General features: G+C 37.0%; 1 protein-coding gene across 1 annotated transcript; it reads left to right on the top strand.

Annotated features, from left to right (window-relative positions):
* Window positions 1–761: 761 nt before the first annotated feature.
* hsf4 (heat shock transcription factor 4) lies at window positions 762–14,037 on the top strand. The gene is made up of 14 exons (XM_058075010.1): window positions 762–887; window positions 1,081–1,242; window positions 2,719–2,827; window positions 2,921–3,048; window positions 3,125–3,249; window positions 6,089–6,164; window positions 7,381–7,448; window positions 8,809–8,908; window positions 9,217–9,335; window positions 9,515–9,742; window positions 9,813–9,930; window positions 10,046–10,111; window positions 10,909–11,006; window positions 12,182–14,037. Exons 2-13 carry the CDS (start codon window positions 1,117–1,119, stop codon window positions 10,966–10,968), a joined length of 1,323 nt encoding a protein of 440 aa, XP_057930993.1. The 5' UTR covers window positions 762–887; window positions 1,081–1,116; the 3' UTR covers window positions 10,969–11,006; window positions 12,182–14,037.
* Window positions 14,038–20,057: the final 6,020 nt, after the last annotated feature.

Here is a 20,057-nt window from a genome sequence, read left to right as displayed (position 1 = left end):
GGTCCGTTGTCATGTTTCTTTTAAATTACTGTAAGAACTTATTTGAGTGCTAAATATCATACAGTAAAAAAATATGTAAATATATAAATATATATATAATATATATATATATAAAATATATAATAAAAAAATATGTTTCTGCTGTGTAATTATTTGGTACAGTGCTCATCTAAGATACAATATTATAGTCTTCAATTTTAGTTTTAATTCGGGGATTTCACAGAGACCATAAAGTTAGTATATTAATTCTACAGTAAGATTTGGGTAGTCGTTTTATTGCAGGAACAGTTTTAACAAGAACATTCCAGAATCCCAAAGACGCGGACCAGGACAGGAGGCCAGGCCTGAATGCGCATCAACGGCAAAGAAGACCACGATTATAATTGTCGATGGAAACAAGAGACGATGTACAATTTGATAGGGATTTTTATTTTGCTTTAATCAGTCAAACTTTTAAATAAAAATAAGTAAATGAATCTTAAATTGACATCCACTGAAACCTTGATTTTCCGAACAACATTTAATCATGTATGGCCAACTCAACATAACTAAACGGAATTTTGTTATATTAATATCTCAATATTAGGTGAACCTTCATCTGACTGGAACTTGGTTTACTATATAAGCTTTTGTATGGAAGCTGTATTGTTTTACTGGGCGGTCTCTATATTGTCAGCTGGAGGCCAGGGGGTGTGCGCGTGTTGTGTGTGTGTGTGTGGGGGGGGGGGGGGGGGGGCTTGAATGTTGTGTGTGCTGACAAGGACCTTCTGTAATGACATTCAGCACGACTGGGGTGGCAAAGAGTACTGAAAGGAAGGCAACAAAAGTAAAGAGAGGAATTGGAAAATCCAAAGATCTGAAGAGAGATTAACCGGTCAAAACAATTGGTAGGTAATCAGAAAAAAAAAAAAAAAAGCCAAGCTTGTATTTCACAGGGATGGAATCAAACCGACAGAGGCAAACTTGGGAATATCAGTAACAACCTGTCACAAGTGGATATCTCAAACATGGACTAGTGTGGAAAATTGGCAACGCAGACATATACAAGACGTTCCTCAATCCAAACAACTGGTTTCCTAGTTGTGAGCGACTGCGGCGGTGGACCTGGTTGTCAGCATGCAGGAGTCTCCAGGTGCTATGGGTGTAGATGGCAGCTACACCAGCAATGTCCCAGCCTTTCTCACCAAACTGTGGACACTGGTGGAGGATCCGGATACCAACCACCTCATCTGTTGGAGTGCTGTGAGTCAATCAAAACATGTACTGTCCAGATATAAATGTCTACAGATAAAACTGGTTAAACCTGTACAGTTCAATACGACGGAATAGGAGTAAGATTTCAACCATAGTTCATATTTTCCTCAAATCCTTCCATTTCAAAATCTGTCCCCAAGTTACAGGATTCTGAGATAGTATTGCTTGTTGAAATTGGCCTACAGGCTTTTACCGTTGAAATGAATACAGTAGTAGTCCATATCTGTCATTCTCCCAATGTAAGAATTATTGTTCAATAATAATAATTTTTGATTGATAAATTGATAAATGTGTTCAAGTACAGGTTTCTGATATAGTATTGCTTGATGTTGTCGAAATTGGCCTACAGGCTTTTACCGTTGAAATGAATACAGTAGTAGTCCATATCTGTCATTGTCCGAATGTAAGGATTCTTGTTCAATAATTCCTTGTGTTGTTGGGTTTTTTTATTGATAAATTGATAAATGTGTTCAATCCGGCTGAGTCACTCTACTTTTAGAGTGTTGTGCTTTTCATTTTCCTTACAACCGAGTTGTTATGCTTTTCTCTTGACTTCTTAAGTAGTTTATGGAGATTGACTTATCAGCTATCAGCTTCCTTAGGTTTCAACTATAGTTCATATTTTCCTCCACAAACTCAAATCCTTCCATTTTAAAATCTGTCCCTTTTTCAGCATGAGTACAGGTTTCTGATATAGTATTGCTTGATGTTGTCGAAATTGGCCTACAGGTTTTTACCGTTGAAATGAATACCGTAGTAGTCCATATCTGTCATTCTCCCAATGTAAGGATTCTTGTTCAATAATTCCTTGTGTTGTTGTTTTTTTGATTGATAAATTGATAAAAGGGTTCAATCCGGCTGAGTCACTCAGGACACTAGTTTGAGGCCCCTGCCTTGATATGAAAGTTTAATGTTAGTGCGGCCCGCGCAAGTTTGATATGGATGCTGTATGGTATCATGTACCTAGAAAAAATTATTACGTTTGATTAATGTTCATGTTAAAGGTTAAATAACTGTTAATAGTTATCCTCCCTATCCGTGCGGAAGTGGTAAGTTTTTTGGCTATTTAAGTTGAAAGGAAATAACTTGAAGGCTAACGTTTAGGTCGCTAGCTCTCTAGTTTGCGAGTTAGCATGTGTCTCAAGACCCTGCAGTTGCGCAATATGTTGTAAATAAAAAGAGTATAAATGTGACTATAGTCGTGTTTTGTCATGTCTACAGGGCTCTAATAATGCTTTGTTCATTTTAATCTGAAAAAAATAATTTGTCTACCCACCAACTATATGTGGTTTCTTAAGTTTTTATTATTTGCTACTTTGACTACAAAATGTCCATGGGTGTGGATGCTTGTTGTCGATTTGTACCCTGCGACTGACCCTCTGCCTCTTGCCCAAAGTCAGCTAGGTTATAGAAAGTATAGAAATGATATAGAATGGATAAAAAATTCAAATGTTTCCATTTCAGACTGGGACCAGTTTCCATGTATTTGACCAGGGTCGCTTTGCCAAGGAAGTTTTGCCAAAGTACTTCAAACACAACAACATGGCAAGCTTTGTCCGACAGCTCAACATGTGTGAGTATTCTTCTCCTCTATTTTCTTCTACCTAATCCTTCCTTCCTCTTCCTGATATAGCTTCACTCTGCTTTGTCTACTATGTATTCCCAGATGGCTTCCGAAAAGTGGTAAATATTGAGCAAAGCGGTCTGGTGAAGCCTGAGAGAGATGATACGGAATTCCAACATCTGTACTTTCTTCAGGGACATGAACACATGCTGGAGCATATTAAAAGAAAGGTATTGTACGGATTCAAAGTATTTAAAAACACAATAAAAAAAACTACTGTATGTCACAGCATGACTATGCGTGCAGGTATCAATCGTAAAGAGCGAGGAGACTAAAGTTCGCCAGGAGGACCTCAGTAAACTGCTGTATGAAGTTCAGCTTCTGAGAACACAACAGGAGAACATGGAGTGCCAGATGCAAGACATGAAGCAGTGAGTAGATAGCATGTATATCGGCAGCTTGGGGTGTCATTACGAGATGTTGTAACATCAAAATGTGATGATCAAACGATCAAACCTATTTAAGATTTGTCAGATTAAAACACAATCGCGGGCTGCACGGTGCACAAGTGGTTAGCACGCAGGCCTCACAGCTAGGAGACCCGAATTCAATTCCACCCTTTGCCATCTCTGTGTAGCATTTGCATGTTCTCCCCGTGGGTTTTCTCCGGGTACTCCTGTTTCCTCCCACATTCCAAAAACATGCTAGGTTAATTGGCGACTCCAAATTGTCCATAGGTATGAATGTGAGTGTGAATGGTTGTTTGTCTATATGTGCCCTGTGATTGGCTGGCGACCAGTCCAGGGTCGGATTGGAATCACACTTTACATGCTTGACACACCCTAGAAACCTTGTAATCCAACACATACCTGTGTTCCCAGCATCACTTGTCAGTCATTAGAGTTCAACAGCTGTGGTGATGTTAATGGAATTCTACATTCGATCACATTTATTTAAGATTTGTCAGATCAAAACACGATCGCGGGCTGCACGGTGTGACCGAGTGGTTAGCACGCAGGTCTCACAGCTAGGAGACCCGAATTCAATTCCACCCTTTGCCATCTCTGTGTGGCGTTTGCATGTTCTCCCCGTGGGTTTTCTCCGGGTACTCCGGTTTCCTCCCACATTCCAAAAACATGCTAGGTTAATTAGCGACTCCAAATTGTCCATAGGTATGAATGTGAGTGTGAATGGTTGGCTGGCGACCAGTCCAGGGTCGGATTGGAATCGCACTTTACATGCTTGAGACACCCTAGAAACCTTGCAATCCAACACATACCTGTGTTCCCAGCATCACTTGTCAGTCATTAGAGTTCAACAGCTGTGGTGATGTTAATGTAATTCTACATTCGATCAAATTTATTTAAGATTTGTCAGATCAAAACACGATGTGCAGCCCGCGACTCCAAATTGTCCATAGGTATGAATGTGAGTGTGAATAGTTGTTTGTCTATATGTGCCCTGTGATTGGCTGGCGACCAGTCCAGGGTGTACCCCCGCCTCTTGGGCGAAGACAGCTAGGATAGGCTCCATATTTGGTTTGGATTTTGTGTGAACTTTTGTTGAATATATCATATAAGACAGATATATAAGATATATATCTTAAGATATAATAATAGATATAATATAATATAGATATAATATATATCAAGAAGACAGCTGGGATAGGCTCCAGCACCCCCGCAATCCTTGTCAGGATAAGCAGTAAAAAATTAATGAATGAATGAAAACACTATCACTGAACATGACTTTACTTTCTGGTATCATGGGAACTGTAGTTCTTTTAGCATAAACACAAAACTAATCTACTCCAATCTGTAATCAAGTTTATATGTGTCTTCACTTAACTACCCAGCAATATAAATGATTAGGAGACCATCTGGAACAACAGCCATCATTATTTTAAGTTTTATAACCAATGGAACAGTCCAATAAAAAATGATTTGAAATAATAATAATAATAATAAATGAACTTATTCTGTAATATGGAAGCTAAAAGTGTCCCGTTGTATGAAAAATGGTTCATAGCAACTCCTGTTACTATGATGGAACAAATCACACATGAACAGAGCTTTTTTTTCCTCTCTGGAGGCTATTGTTGATCACATTGCTGCTGTGTGTTTTTTTGTGTGCTGCTGCTGCTGCTTTGTGCTCAGCTTTGTTTGCTAATGAGAGCAGAGAATGTTCACCTGCTCACCTGACTGGCATACACACACACACACACAGTTTGAAACGCGGGTGAACACGTACACATGCATACACACATCATGCCCCTCCAGGTTACTATCATTGCCAACATGGGCATTGAAGTCTCTCAGTGGGGATGTTCTCCAGCACGCCTTCAAAGCTCTCCACAAACTTTCATCATCCTATTAAAGCGATGGTTCACAGAGGAGACGGCAGATGTTCAAGATTATTATCCTATTATTGCTTTGCTACAAGATTTTTAATGCTCGCGTCAGAAAAATAGCACAATTTGATTATTTTATTGGTTCTGTCTCAGAGTTATATTGTTGTTTCCCCCGCCAAGACGTCAGTATTGAGTTGTTTTCCGCATCAATTTCGAGTCATAGTTATCGTTAAAGTTAAAGTAACACAGATTCACCAGAAGGTAGAATTGTAGTCCGATGTTATGAGCCTGGTTGTCCACATTGTTATTGCTTGATGATGATGATATTAGATTGATATAAATGTCTTGTAGGGCTGCACGGCGGTCGTGTGGTTAGCACGCAGACCTCACAGCTAGGAGACCCGGGTTCAATTCCACCCTCGGCCATCTCTGTGTGGAGTTTGCATGTTCTCCCTGTGCATACGTGGGTTTTTTCCGGGTACTCCGGTTTCCTCCCACATTCCAAAAACATGCTAGGTTAATTAGCGACTCCAAATTGTCCATAGGTATGAATGTGAGTGTGAATGGTTGTTTGTCTATATGTGCCCTGTGATTGGCTGGCGACCAGTCTTTTCGCCCAAAGACAGCTGGCAAGGAAATGACTCAATACCAATGGGGAAACGTCTTACCATATTTGTAGGCGAATGCTTGACGGGGAATCGATTTCTAATGGCTGGGAATCATCTTGACAGGGAAAAGACCATACTCCGTCTCAGATCAAGAGTTGTAGTAAACAAAGAATAGACAGAGTAGGACCACAGTGTTGCAATTTGGCTCAACCATCACTGTTGAACATCAATTTGTATACCATTGTAGTTTTATCTAAATTTGTCTAGCTTATATAGCTTTGTGATCATAACTTATTCTTCTCATGTTTGCAGGCAGAATGAGGTTCTGTGGAGAGAGGTGGTCTCACTGAGACAGAACCACACACAGCAACAGAAGGTGATGAACAAGGTCAGTTTATGTCCGTATGATGTGGGGAATAAAAAGTACATTGATGCCAATCCGGGATGGGCCTTAATTGATAAATTCATTACCTGAATATCATAAACGCCTGTTTCAGTGGCAGTGTTATACTTTTTTGGAAAAACTTGAATCACTTCAGTAATTTTAAGGCAGTCCGTCGATTGCAATATTTAATCACAAGTAATTGCACTATGTCCACTCATAATTAATTGCAATTAATCACAGATTGAATTAAAAAAAATCTATAACAAGTAGTGGTGTGAGGTTCCAGCATACACCGCGATGTAAGAAGCTGCTGACAAGGCGCATTTCACTTTCTGGCGTCAGTTTTTTTACTTTTTTTTAAATACTTGCACACTTAGTATGTTTTTTTAGGAGCCATTATGATCCAAGAAATCTGTTAATGTTTACGTTCTTTTAGCATTCAAAGCTAGTGCTCGTCTCAGCTGCTCCGGATTGTGCCACTGAAGCGGGTGATATTTATTAGGAAGTATGTATAAGTCTTCTGTTAAACACACACATCACTTAATTCTTTAATAACACATATTAGGCTTTTGTTAATCTAAACATGCTATTTATATATATAAAAAACAAAGCCATTCTATGTAAAAGGTGTATGCTCAGCAGCAGCCGCGGGCACCCCTCTATGAAGTCAGAATGGTACAATCGTGATCACATGATTCAACGGTGATGTTGATAGTCGAATCAGACTCTTCTAAATCAATTCACAGTCGAATATTCTATGATGCTTGTAAAACTTACCAATGAAAATATAATTTTCTTGGTCACAGTTCCTCTCTCAATACAGTATTTGTTCCCGCTTTTGGCTAAACAAGAACTGCGTTGCGTTTTCTATGGTGTGGCTCGAGGGTCAAAATGACATGCATACGTTAATTGGGCGCCAAAACGAATACTGACATTACCGGAAATTACTGTTAAGTAATGAAAACACCATTTGTAAGTATTGTTGCTATGAGGGACTTGTTTCAATTATACCATATCTGAGCTGTTCACACTGTTTTATTTGTTAGTGTGTTTACTGTATAGGTGAATTTGTCATGTTTTATACTGGGTTACTGCATGTGTGTGTGTGTGTGTGTGTGTGTGTGTGTGAGAGAGAGAGAGAGAGAAAGAGAGAAAGAAACAGAGAGAGAGAGAGAGAGGTGGTTGCTGATTCATGCTGTGCTTTTTCTCTCTTTGCCAGCTAATTCAGTTTCTGTTCAGCCAGATGCAGTCCAACACACCCGGCACTGTAAGCTTGAAGAGGAAGCTGTGAGTATGCTTACATGCAGGCTCACACACACACACACAGGGTACCAATCAACAAAAGTCAGACAAACGGGGCCACAGTGGGGCAGAGGGAAGGGCTGGCTCAGCTGACAAACTGAACCATCTAACTCAACAAGCTCTGTGAATGGCCACAAGTGCTGAATCAGTCACACACACACACACACACAGGGAAGGCAGAGCAGAGTGCATGACCCCTGCTACACCCAATGTATGTGAAATGCTGCCTCAGCTTTTTTTGCTGCACTGGGAAAAAGACACATTCACACACAAAGGTGCCAAAGGAATAGGCATTTCAGGGTCAGCACGTTACCTGGCAAAGGTGCAATGATGCCTCATGATTTGACAATATCACTTCCTGTCGGCCATTTTAGGCATCAAGTAAATGCCTTTTTAACAGTTTACATACGGATAATTGCAGAGTACCAAAAATAACCGCTTAACTGTTCAAGACTGAATATTCCATCTAAATATCAAATACACAATAACATCTAATATATATATATATGGTAATATTACCATATCTTACTTATTGTGTGGAAATATGGGGTAATAACTATAAAAGCAATCTTAAATGTACTTCAAAAAAGGTCAGTAAGGATAATTCATAAGGCTGCCTACAGAGAACATACTAACTCCTTATTTCTAAAATCACAAATATTTAAACTTGCTGATATAGTTCATCTTCAAACAGCTAAAATAATGCATAAGGCTAAAAATAACCAATTAGCTAAAAATGTCATCCAATACTTCTCTACAAGAGAGGAGAAATATGATCTCAGGGAAGAACTACATTTGAAACACTTATATGCTAGGACTACGTTAAAAAGCCATAGCATTTCAGTATGTGGAATCAAACTATGGAATGGATTGAGTAAGACCCTCAAACAATGCACAACGATGAGCCAATTCAAGAAACAATACAAGCAGTTGATGTTTGCTAAATACAAGGATGAAGAGTCTTGAACCAGTCATGATGTGCTATATATATCACTATATTGACGGTTACTTTGGTACGTGACAAAAATAAAATAAAATAAAAAAACTTAAACTATATTAGGAAAGCAGGAAGTGAACAAATGTAACAGTTACTGATGGTAAAAGTACCAGATGGAGGGGTAGGATTTAATAAGCTTTACTTCTTCCTACTCCTTTTGGACATGTGGAACTGTGAACTGATTATGTGATGCATTCAATTGTAATCTGATGCACGTTCAAATGAAATAAAACCATTACCATTACCATATATGTCCATTTAACATAGTTACTGTACACAGCGTACTCAATTTACATATTAACATATTAACATATTAATTTTAACATATTAAACCCATAATCTGTGCAGGCCCTTGATGTTGGATGATGGTTCTATTAGCCCTCCTGCATCCAAGTTCAGCCATAGTAATCCAATGGAGCCAATGCACGAGCCCTTCTACATCCAATCGGTGAGACAATATTCAATTCTAACAGATTTTTTATGGCTTTCCTGCTCCTCCCTTATATTCACTGATGTCTGATATACAGCACTGTATCACAGTCGCCATGCTGTTTGGGGAATTGATCACATTGTCGAGTACATATTGTAAAATACAATCATTGCACAAATCATCTGCAAAACCTTTCAACCTGCATCGCTGTTATGTAAATCAACACTAGGTGGAGGCAGTGCCTTGTCATATGTTGCGGTTGTGTTGGCAGGTTAATGTTTTTTGTTAGAAACGCCATCATTATTCTCTCCTCCTCTTCCGTATAGCCATCCAGTGATACCGCCTCTTGCTCTACTAGCGGGCTAACAGGAGGACCAATCATATCAGACGTAACAGACATGTCTCAGGCTAATATGGCTCTACAGATGCAATCTGATGAGACCAGGTGAGTGATGTTGCTACGGTGATGTTACAGCGATATCATGGCTGACAAGAGTAAAGTCTGATGATCCAAATCATCCTTATAAAGGACTTGGGACAATGTCGGATCGCAAACTACAAAAGCCCCCAACACATGAAAAACAAAAATAAGCCTTTTTTCGTCAATATTTGTTAATTGAACAGGGACAAATGTCTGATGCTGATCAAAGAAGAGCCAGTGAGTCCAGGAATGAAAGCAGTAGTGAAAGGAGGCAGTGTCGGTGGGGGAGACACTCTAGCGTTGACCTCCCCTTGTGAGGTGTGCTCCTCAGAACCTCCAGTACTTCCTGTTGCAATGGTGCAGTCTGTTTTGGAGGGGAGAAGTTCAACTGCCTCAATGCCAGATAGAAGTAAGAGAGCTGCCGCGGAAAGGTAAGAGCTCACATCCAGTAGATGTTTATGCACACAAAAGGGGTGTCATTGTTTGGATTTGCGTGTGCAGAGTAGAAGCTTCAGATGCAGTGGAAAATATGGATATGAGCCTGGAGGAACTCCAGCAGCTGATACTCAGGAGCCATCAGCAGAGTACCGTGGAAGCGGGGACCAGTGCTGTTATTGATGTGAGCGCTCACACTAATATTAAAGTACCAACACTTACACAATTGTTACTCCTATAAAAGTCCAGTGGTTTATTACAAAAACAACAAAAAAACAACTGCTTTACTGTTTTTACAGCCCTTCAGTGTAAACCTCCCTCTGACTGAATGGAGCTTCACTGAAATGGACTCCAACCTCAAATCAGTAAGTCGCTGAGTGTAACAAATAAACCTTTCATCCTCTGGGATAATAATTGACTGAAACAGTGGCAGACATTTTGTCTATTTCTGTAATGGTAATGGTTTTATTTCATTTGAACATGCATCAGATTACAATTGAATGCATCACATAATCAGTTCACAGTTCCACATGTCCAAAAGGAGTAGGAAGAAGCAAAGCTTATTAAATCCTACCCCTCCATCTGGTACTTATACAATCAGTAAGTGTCACATTTGTTCACTTCCTGCTTTCCTAATATAGTTTAAGTTTTTTTTAATTTTTTTAATTTTGTATTTTTTTAATGTTTTAATTTTTTAATTGTTACATTTGTTCACTTCCTGCTTTCCTAATGTGGTTTAAGGTTTTTTTTTTTTTTTAGTTTTTTGTCATGAAAAAAAATATATATATATTTTTTATTTTTATTTTTTTGTCCCGTACCAAAGTACGAGGTGATATGACCAATATGCATTGTTTGAGGGTCTTACTCAATCCATTCCATAGTTTGATTCCACATACTGAAATGCTATGGCTTTTTAACGTAGTCCTAGCATATATGTGTTTCAAATGTAGTTCTTCCCTGAGATCATATTTCTCCTCTCTTGTAGAGAAGTATTGGATGACATTTTTAGCTAATTGGTTATTTTTAGCCTTATGCATTATTTTAGCTGTTTGAAGATGAACTACGTATATCAGCAATAAGGAGTTAGTATGTTCTCTGTTTCATCTGTCCGTTTTTAGTTGAGCATTAAAACTGATTGCATAATGGGTATGTTTCTTTGCAGTATGTGCTCCAAAACCAAGAACCCGAGGCTTTTCCATCTTCTACCTGTGAGAAACAGTGATCAGTCTGAAGATTGAAAGGCACTTTTTGAAATGGAAGGTAACAAGGTTGTCAGTCTAATTGTCAGTATTGCAAGAGCTTTGCAGAAAAAATGTAATTTTGGATGTATTTTTTATACAGTGCCTCTTTTATTACGGTTAATTGATTTCAGACCTGACTGTGGGAAGTGAATTTCCGCTAAGCAGGATTATATATTATATATTAAATAATGAAATAACACCCCTATCATCACCTTTACACTCATATTATTCTGTGTTTACAACACATTGCACATTCCACATCAGGGACATTAGCATAGCAAACCACTGAGCTAACTTGTTAGCCTGCCCAATTTACATATTGTTCATTGTTCATACCGCTTATCCTCACACTGACACCTTGTGGCAGGACTACTACATAGTATAACATTATTTCAATATTTTATAACTAATAATAGTCCACAAAACAGCTGTCATTTGTTAAATTAATTAATTAATTCATTCATTTTCTACCGCTTTTCCTCACGATGGTCTCGGGGGGGGGGGGGGGGGTGCTGTTTCAGTAACATTACTGACACCTAGTGGCGGGACTACTACATAGTATAACTTGTTTTTCAATATTTTATGACTAATAATAGTCGAACCGTGGTGTCTTCCAAAAACATTATTTATTGCTATTGACTTGCATCGTAAACAGTGTTTGGTGGGAACTATTTTCAGTTTTACAACAAAAGAAAGTATTCTGAAGAAATTATGCTAATAACTTTCATGTATTACCACAATAATACAAGGTTTGGACAGATCTTATACCTGAATTATAGCTAAATTTACTCCTCAGTCACGGTAAACAGAATACAAAAGACATCAAATACTGTAATAAAACACTAAATAATACATCAAACAGTAATAAAATATCAAAAACAGAACTCTGTTAAGGGCAGTTTAATCAGATTAATCTACATTAATTAATCAAGATTAATCACCATTTGTAACTTTGACTAAAATATGCCTGTTTTTACTGTATTATATTAAAATAAAGGTAAATGACAAGAAGATCTCAAGCTAAACAATACTGTATACAGTAAATTGTCATTGTTGATGCTACACATAAATTATAAATACATATGGACAATCATAACTAAAAAAATTTCCAAGCCTGTGGCAATTGGCCTTAAAATGAAGGCATCACAGTCCATAAGGCCTAACTTTACCACCCTTTTGTATTTCTTTCTTCAGGCCACAACACATCCGACCGTCACCGCACCCTGCAAAGAGTTTGATCCCACAGCCCCTGTCAGACTGTTTATTTATTTGCCTTATTTGCATCATTTTACAAAATACAGAAATGATCGTCTTTGTGCAGATTAACAGAATTATATATAAGACTCCTGCTGATGGAAGTTATGACTTATTATTCCTAGAGTTGACTTATTATAAAATTATACAAGTGAACATTTATATTATTTAACAAAAAAAAATACTGTGAAGAACTATTTGGGTGGGGTTATGTTTTGTCTATATGAGAAGATAATGATGACAAATGCATTCAAAATCATTTTAGGTGTTAAGATTTATGCAAGGTAGGTTGGCATTTAGAAAAATAGAAGATTCTACTATGAAAATATGGAATCAAGCCACTATAAAAACCCATTGATAAATCTTCTTAAGCACAGGTAGGACAATGTAGCTTTAATATCTAACACATGTACAGTACGTGTTGCGTACAGGCCTGACATGTAGCTAGAAATAGATAAGAGTTTTGTCTATTTATATGTGATATTAAAGGATATACTTTTTAATTTGACTTAAGCAACAACATCAATGCGTTTTTTGCACAATAACAATGTAGTTTGCATTACACCTGCTCGTCTTAAGGAGACTCGGACCGTTGTGACAGCATTAAACCAAAGTGATAAACATATCAAACAGTTAGACACTGCCATTGTTATCTTCAAAATTGCTTTGGAGTTGACTGTTTTTTCAGTAAGTGTTTAGTGAAGTGCTTTCTTCATTTGTTAAGGAGTTAGAAATTCAGGAAATTAAGATTTATTCTTTGGATTAAAAAAAAAAAAAAGTCAAAACCGCTCATATGTAATGCCATTTATTGTAAATAATTACTCCTCAAGGCTGCATAAATTGTTTTTTGTTTTGTTTTACTTATTGCTTGACACTCTTCAAAGTGAAATGTGCAATATACTGTACAGAACTGCAATATATGGATGACCATAGGAATGTAGAAAGGAGCAACTGTCAGTGGTGGAACTGGAACGCACCTAACTAATATGCACAGTGCAAGAAGAACGTCTGCTTGTCCAAAACTCTGCAAGGCAGGAACAAAGTGACCGAAAGGACAAATTCCATTTGGCTGACTCTTGAAATATGCTTTAAAGTTCTGCAGGATTCATCCCATATAAAAAAAATTGGATTGCTGCATCATAATATATTATCTTACAATGGATCCTTAGAAATTATACTGAAGGTTTATGACACCCCTGCTCAAGACGTTTTTGAAGTAGGCGCGGCTTCTCTGTACATCTTAGCTTTGGTGTATGACATTGTGGAATTGCACTAAAACACAGTTGTATATTTGAAAGTGTACAGTACATTCAAGACAAGCATTTACTTTAGTGTTTTTTTTTAAGGGTGATGATACACGCTTAGCTGCGGTTATGTTTTTTTTTTATTATTATTATTTTGTTTTCATTTGGAATCATTTGCACTGAAAAGTAACGGATGTGTGTTAAACTGCTGCTAGATAAGACATTTCGGAGCGAACCAAGTGAATTATCACTGCTACTGTAAGTCTGGCAACCCCCCCCCCCCCTAAAAAAAGCATTGTTACACTATAAACAGTAAAACCAAATTAAACACAACTCCTGATAACATTATTTGTGTGATCAGTAAAGGACTTATGATAAACCAAAAACTCAATAATGACTGATTATAGTGCTTCAATGCTTTGAAAAATTTCTATAATCTGCTGCAAATGTGATTTTTTTTTTGTTTTGACTTTCTTAAAAAGACGAAAGTGCAATGTTATAATGGGTCAAATAAAGTGGCTATGCATTTCACATGTGGAATATACTATTTAATAAAAAGAAATAAAACTGAGACATTGCATTTGGTGTTTTAATTTGTCATATATATCAAAGAATTATTATTTGTATTAATAATAATTAATTATTTGTATGCACCTATTGCTTCTTAAATAGATTTTTATTTTTACTATTATTATTACTAGGGTGATGTTTTTATATTTATATAATACCTAGGGCTTTCAATCGATTAAAATGTTTAATCACGCTTAATTATATTTTGTTCATGGTTAGCTCAGAATTAATCACACTTAATTGCAGAAATTCAGGACATTTTTGGAAAAAAAAAGAAATAAAACTGAGACATTGCATTTGGTGTTTTAATTTGTCATATATATCAAAGAATTATGATTTGAATTAATAATAATTAATTATTTGTATGCACCTATTGCTTCTTAAATAGATTTTATTTTTATTTTTATTTTTATTTTTATTTTTATTTTTATTTTTATTTTTATTTTTATTTTTATTTTTATTTTTATTTTTATTTTTATTTTTATTTTTATTTTTATTTTTATTTTTATTTTTATTTTTATTTTTATTTTTATTTTTATTTTTATTTTTATTTTTATTTTTATTTTTATTTTTATTACTAGGGGGATGTTTTTATATTTATATAATACCTAGGGCTGTCAATCGATTAAAATGTTTAATCACACTTCATTATATTTTGTCCATGGTTAGCTCAGAATTAATCACACTTAATTGCAGAAATTCAGGAAATTTGGGATCTTTTTTTTCAGGTTTGGTCCAATTTTTTCAAAGTGGTAATCGAACCTTTCAACTACCTCATTCATATCATCATTGTTGGTATTTCTGTCCTTGAAAATATTGAGGGTAATCAGCTTTCTTAGTACCATTCATGTTTAGGATGCGCATATTGCTCTAATGTTGTTTTATTATTTATTTCTTACACACTCAAAATGTTTGTTGTATTTATACATCTTACGTATATGTTTTTTTTTAATTATAAATCTTCCATATAATGTGTTTGTCTTTTTGCATTTTACAGACCCTTTGTCACCCATGGCTGATTTCTGTTCTTTTGTTTGCATTTGTCTGCGCTGCTCATGAAAATTTTGCCACGCCTACGCCTGGTTTTCGAAATTAGAGCCCTTTAGCTAACGCTTTATCGCCATTCTGTGCTCCGGGCTCTAGATTGCCTTCGATTGTCCTGAGCAGTAGAACATGAAAAGAGAAGATTACATTGATGTTCGGATATCTTACGACACAGGAAAAAGTATCATTCTTAACTGACACGTGGATACGGGAGTTCTTGAGAAACATGCTTGTGTTCTAATTCCCAAACAGTGAAACGTGAAAAGGGAGCAGAGGGAAAAAATGGACATCCATTAAAATAGTTCTGTCTGTCTGATGGTGAAAAGCAGAGAAAATGTTGTATGAGTCTATGGAAGAATAAATGGCAAACTGGCTTTTTTAAAAGTAGGCATACACTTGAACTAATTGGTGCAAAGTTGAAGAAAATGAAGGTTACAGGAAGCTGAAGGACAGTCGCAGCGGGTCCAGTCGCTATAACAACAAGGGGATTCGTTACTTAAGGATATGTGCCAAAATCGAGGAGGCTGTAGACGAACCTCTGATGGTTTCCTTTGCTACTCCAACTCAAGTTTGCCACAAAATGTTTGAGATTGTTGTGTTTGAGACAACTTGGAGTCTTATTTTCTGCTCAGTAGCAGTCTCTCCCCCAACCCCCCCAAGACACCCAAATATTCATTCCTTTTAATCCAGCTCTTTCTATCATCTGGGATTCCTGCTTGGCTGCAACGCAAAGATAACAAATACATCCTAAAACCTCATCTTATAGACTGCGGAGTAGAACAGCTGATTCCTACAAATGTAGGATTCCAATTTAGGATTTTTTTAAGGGGGGTGGAGGGGTGCCGCACCCCTGATGAGTGGTGTGTGGGCAAGACCAGCAAAGCATCAGAAACCCTGATTTATGTACATTCAACAACTTAAATTTATTCAATTATTTCATCTCACAGGGCCAGCTAGCAGGCCCAAAATTGCTGGGTTTCAACTTATGCCTCAATGAGATGGGGGCAAATAAGTGTATTTGTAACTAAATAGCATATGTGTGTCATTCTCACATGTGGAAATCGTTCAAATATGTCAACAGAAGTGACACAATTTTTTTAAATTAATATTATATGGTAATTTACACAAACAAAAAAGATTTTACCCAGGTTAAAATAAATAAATAAAAATATGTGTATGAGTGGTTAGCGTGCAGGGTTCACAGCTAGGACACCTAGAGTTCAATTCCACCCTCCCTCGTTTGCATGTTCTCCGGGTACTCCGGTTTCCTCCACATTCCAAAAACATGCTAGGTTAATTAGCGACTCCAAATTGTCCATAGGTATGAATGTGAGTGTGAATGGTTGTTTGTCTATATGTGCCCTGTGATTGGCTGGCGACCAGTCCAGGGTGTACCCCACCTCTCTCGTCCGAAGACAGCTGGGATAGACTCCAGCATCCCCTGCAACCCTTGTGAGGATAAGCGGTAGAAAATGAATGAATGAATGTTCCTGGGGGGCTGCACGGCGGACCGAGTGGTTAGCGCACAGACCTCACAGCTAGGAGACCAGGGTTCAATTCCACCCTCGGCCATCTCTGTGTGGAGTGTGCATGTTCTCCCCGTGCATGCGTGGGTTTTCTCCGGGTACTCCGGTTTCCTCCCACATTCCAAAAACATGCTAGGTTAATTAGCGACTCCCAATTGTCCATAGGTATGAATGTGAGTGTGAATGGTTGTTTGTCTATATGTGCCCTGTGATTGGCTGGCGACCAGTCCAGGGTGTACCCCGCCTTTCGCCCAAAGACAGCTGGGATAGGCTCCAGCACCCCCGCGACCCTTGTAAGCGGTAAGCAGTAGAAAATGAATGAATGTTCCTGGAATGTCGATGGGAAAGCAGCTAATGAGAAGCACATTCAAAAACTATAAATTTGTGAGCGATCTCAAAGTCAGGGACTTTGATGTAGTACTGTAGCAGTGGTAATGTGACTGGGGAAGCAAGGCTGAAACGTCTGCATTTTTCATGAAAAAAATCTTTTTATAGACATCCTCGGGTTGTGAAGCAAGCCGCCTGGCAGTGAAATCAGTTATTGGAGTCAAACAAGGCTCTGAAACAATGTTCTCTTCTAATGGGTCATCACATAGATGCCATTATATGTCATTTGGTGAATATATTTTGGAATATGTCAACTATGATTGACAGTATTTATGCCGGTGCTGAAATTATTATTACTCTTCTATAACTGTTATATGTTAATATAAAGTATCCAGCATAACATGAAACATACAAATCCCTTTGAATTGTGTTCTGTTGTCAACCCAACAATTTCAACCCATCTCCGCAAATTATTTGAAATGATGGTAATGGTAATGGTTTTATTTCATTTGAACATGCATCAGATTACAATTGAATGCATCACATAATCAGTTCACAGTTCCACATGCCAAAAAGGCGTAGGAAGAAGCAAAGCTTATTAAATCCTACCCCTCCATCTGGTACTTTTACAATCAGTAACTGTTACATTTGTTCACTTCCTGCTTTCCTAATATAGTTTAATTTTTTTTATATTTTTAAATTTTTAATGTTTTTAATTTTGAATTTTTGAATTTTTTTTTAATTTTTAATTTTTTAAATTTTTTAATTTTTTTTACATTTTTTACATTTTTTAATTTTTTGTCCCATACCGAAGTATGAGGTGATATGACCATACAATAACATAAATGATGATTTGAATAGTGGTACTAGTAATGATAACATGGTCCAGACATGCTCAACAACTTACATTAAGGTTAGCATGGCTGATAATACCAACCAGTATAGACATAAAAATTAGATACCGGACCATATAGAGACCTCATCAAACCGCACCATGGTCCACAAAATAATAAGCAGCTGGCGAAGACGTGCTTGAATACTTAGCTTTACTTAGTTAATTAGTTTTTATACAGATGTTTGTGCCACATAGAAATGTGCAGCTTTCCAAATTGTATCATTGCCGTTGATCGTAAGACATGGTATTGGTAATGGTTTTATTTCATTTGAACATGCATCAGATTACAATTGAATGCATCCCATAATCAGTTCACAGTTCCACATGTCCAAAAGGAGTAGGAAGAAGCAAAGCTTATTAAATCCTACCCGTCCATCTGGTACTTTTACAATCAGTAACTGTTACATTTGTTCACTTCCTGCTTTCCTAATACATTTTTTTGGTATAATTGGTATAATAGTTGACTATATGTTATCATTTTTTAAATTGCTATTTTAGTTGAACTAAAATGTTTCGGCAATGGGCCGGCAAACCAGAAAACTTATGCTAATAGAATCGATTTATTCTAGTTTAGGCTACATGCCACATGATATGGCATCAAACATTGTGGTATTGTTTAACTGTATTGGGGACTTGGGTTTTGTTAAGCTGTGTTCGATCTCCCCTCCTCCTATATGTAACTGGCCTGATGCCCACAACTGACTCAGCCCTTTCCTTCATTTTTTTCAGCCTGTTTTTATCTTTGACCTTGACACCAACTCCCCAACACATGACAGGAAGGAAGATGGCGTTGGCCGCAACTGATTGGTAGAAGATGTGGAGCCTTTTATTACAAACATGAAAGAACCACAAACTTCTAAGGATATATAGTTGGCTCAGTGCTTGGTATTCCTCCTCCCATCTCCAATGGACACACCCCACTATGGACATGTCATCCGAATATTTTTGTGAATGACACAACTCACGACCAAGTGGTTAGATACAGGCCTCACAGCTAGGAGACCCGAGTTCAATTCCATCATCGGGCATCTCTGTGTGGAGTTTGCATGTTCTCCCCGTGCAAGCGTGGGTTTTCTCCGGGTTCTCCGGTTTCCTCCCACATTCCAAAAACATGCTAGGTTAATTGGCGACTCCAAATTGTCCATAGGTATGAATGTGAGTGTGAATGGTTGTTTGTCTACTATATGTGCCCTGTGATTGGCTGGCGACCAGTCCATGGGGTACCCCGTGTACACCCGGAGAAAACCGGTGCGTATGTTTATAAATATATGCATTTTGGCTGGAATTTTGCCCATCATGCACAATCCTTATGTGAACATACAAATATGTTTTCTAAATTCAAAATCCAAACAAAAAATATCGATATCAGTATAATATGAGGCAATTCTTGCCAAGTTTTTACTCATTCATTCATTCATTCATTTTCTCTCGCTTATCCTCACGAGGGTCCCGGGGTATATGCTGGAGCTTATCCCAGCTGTCTTTGGGCAAGAGGCGGGGTACACCCTGGACTGGTCATCAGCCAATCACAGGGCACATATAGACAAACAACCATTCACACTCACATTCATATCTATGGACAATAGGTATGAAGTGTGAATGAGTGTGAATGGTTACCTATGGGCAAGTTTAGCATGCTTATGTTCATAAATATATATATAGATGGATGGATGGATGGATAGATGGATAGATGGATAGATGGATAGATGGATAGATGGATAGATGGATAGATAGATAGATAGATAGATAGACAGACAGACAGACAGACAGACAGACAGACAGACAGACAGACAGACAGACAGACAGACAGACAGACAGACAGACAGATAGATAGATAGATGATATCAAATATGAACAACAATGTGCAGCGTAAACAGTAGATTGAAAAATAAATTTGTATATTTAGATATTTATATTATATACATATATATATAGTATATAAATATATTTATATATAATATATATAATATTTATACATTATATATATATTATTATATATATAATATATTGGAAATACAATATTGTATTTTTAATAATATATGCCAATATATTATATATATTATAATATATATGCCAATATATTATATACATATATATAATAATTGGCATATATTATTAAAAAATATTTGTATTGATAATATATTGTATTTTTAATAATATATGCCAATATATTATATATATTATAATATATATGCCAATATATTATAGTA

This window comes from Doryrhamphus excisus, chromosome 6 (assembly GCF_030265055.1).
Source record: "Doryrhamphus excisus isolate RoL2022-K1 chromosome 6, RoL_Dexc_1.0, whole genome shotgun sequence".
Lineage (NCBI taxonomy): Eukaryota > Metazoa > Chordata > Actinopteri > Syngnathiformes > Syngnathidae > Doryrhamphus > Doryrhamphus excisus.
The sequence above is the reverse complement of the archived record's forward strand: the minus strand, read 5'-3'. Positions and strand labels throughout refer to the sequence as shown.

Bases quoted from the DNA above. Each gene is read 5' to 3' on its own strand.
- hsf4 (XM_058075010.1), top strand. From the start codon at position 1,117: ATGCAGGAGTCTCCAGGTGCTATGGGTGTAGATGGCAGCTACACCAGC. The intron at 2,828-2,920 runs GTGAGTATTCTT...ATGTATTCCCAG, and splicing joins TGTCCGACAGCTCAACATGT to ATGGCTTCCGAAAAGTGGTA. The intron at 8,909-9,216 runs GTGAGACAATAT...TCTTCCGTATAG, and splicing joins AGCCCTTCTACATCCAATCG to CCATCCAGTGATACCGCCTC.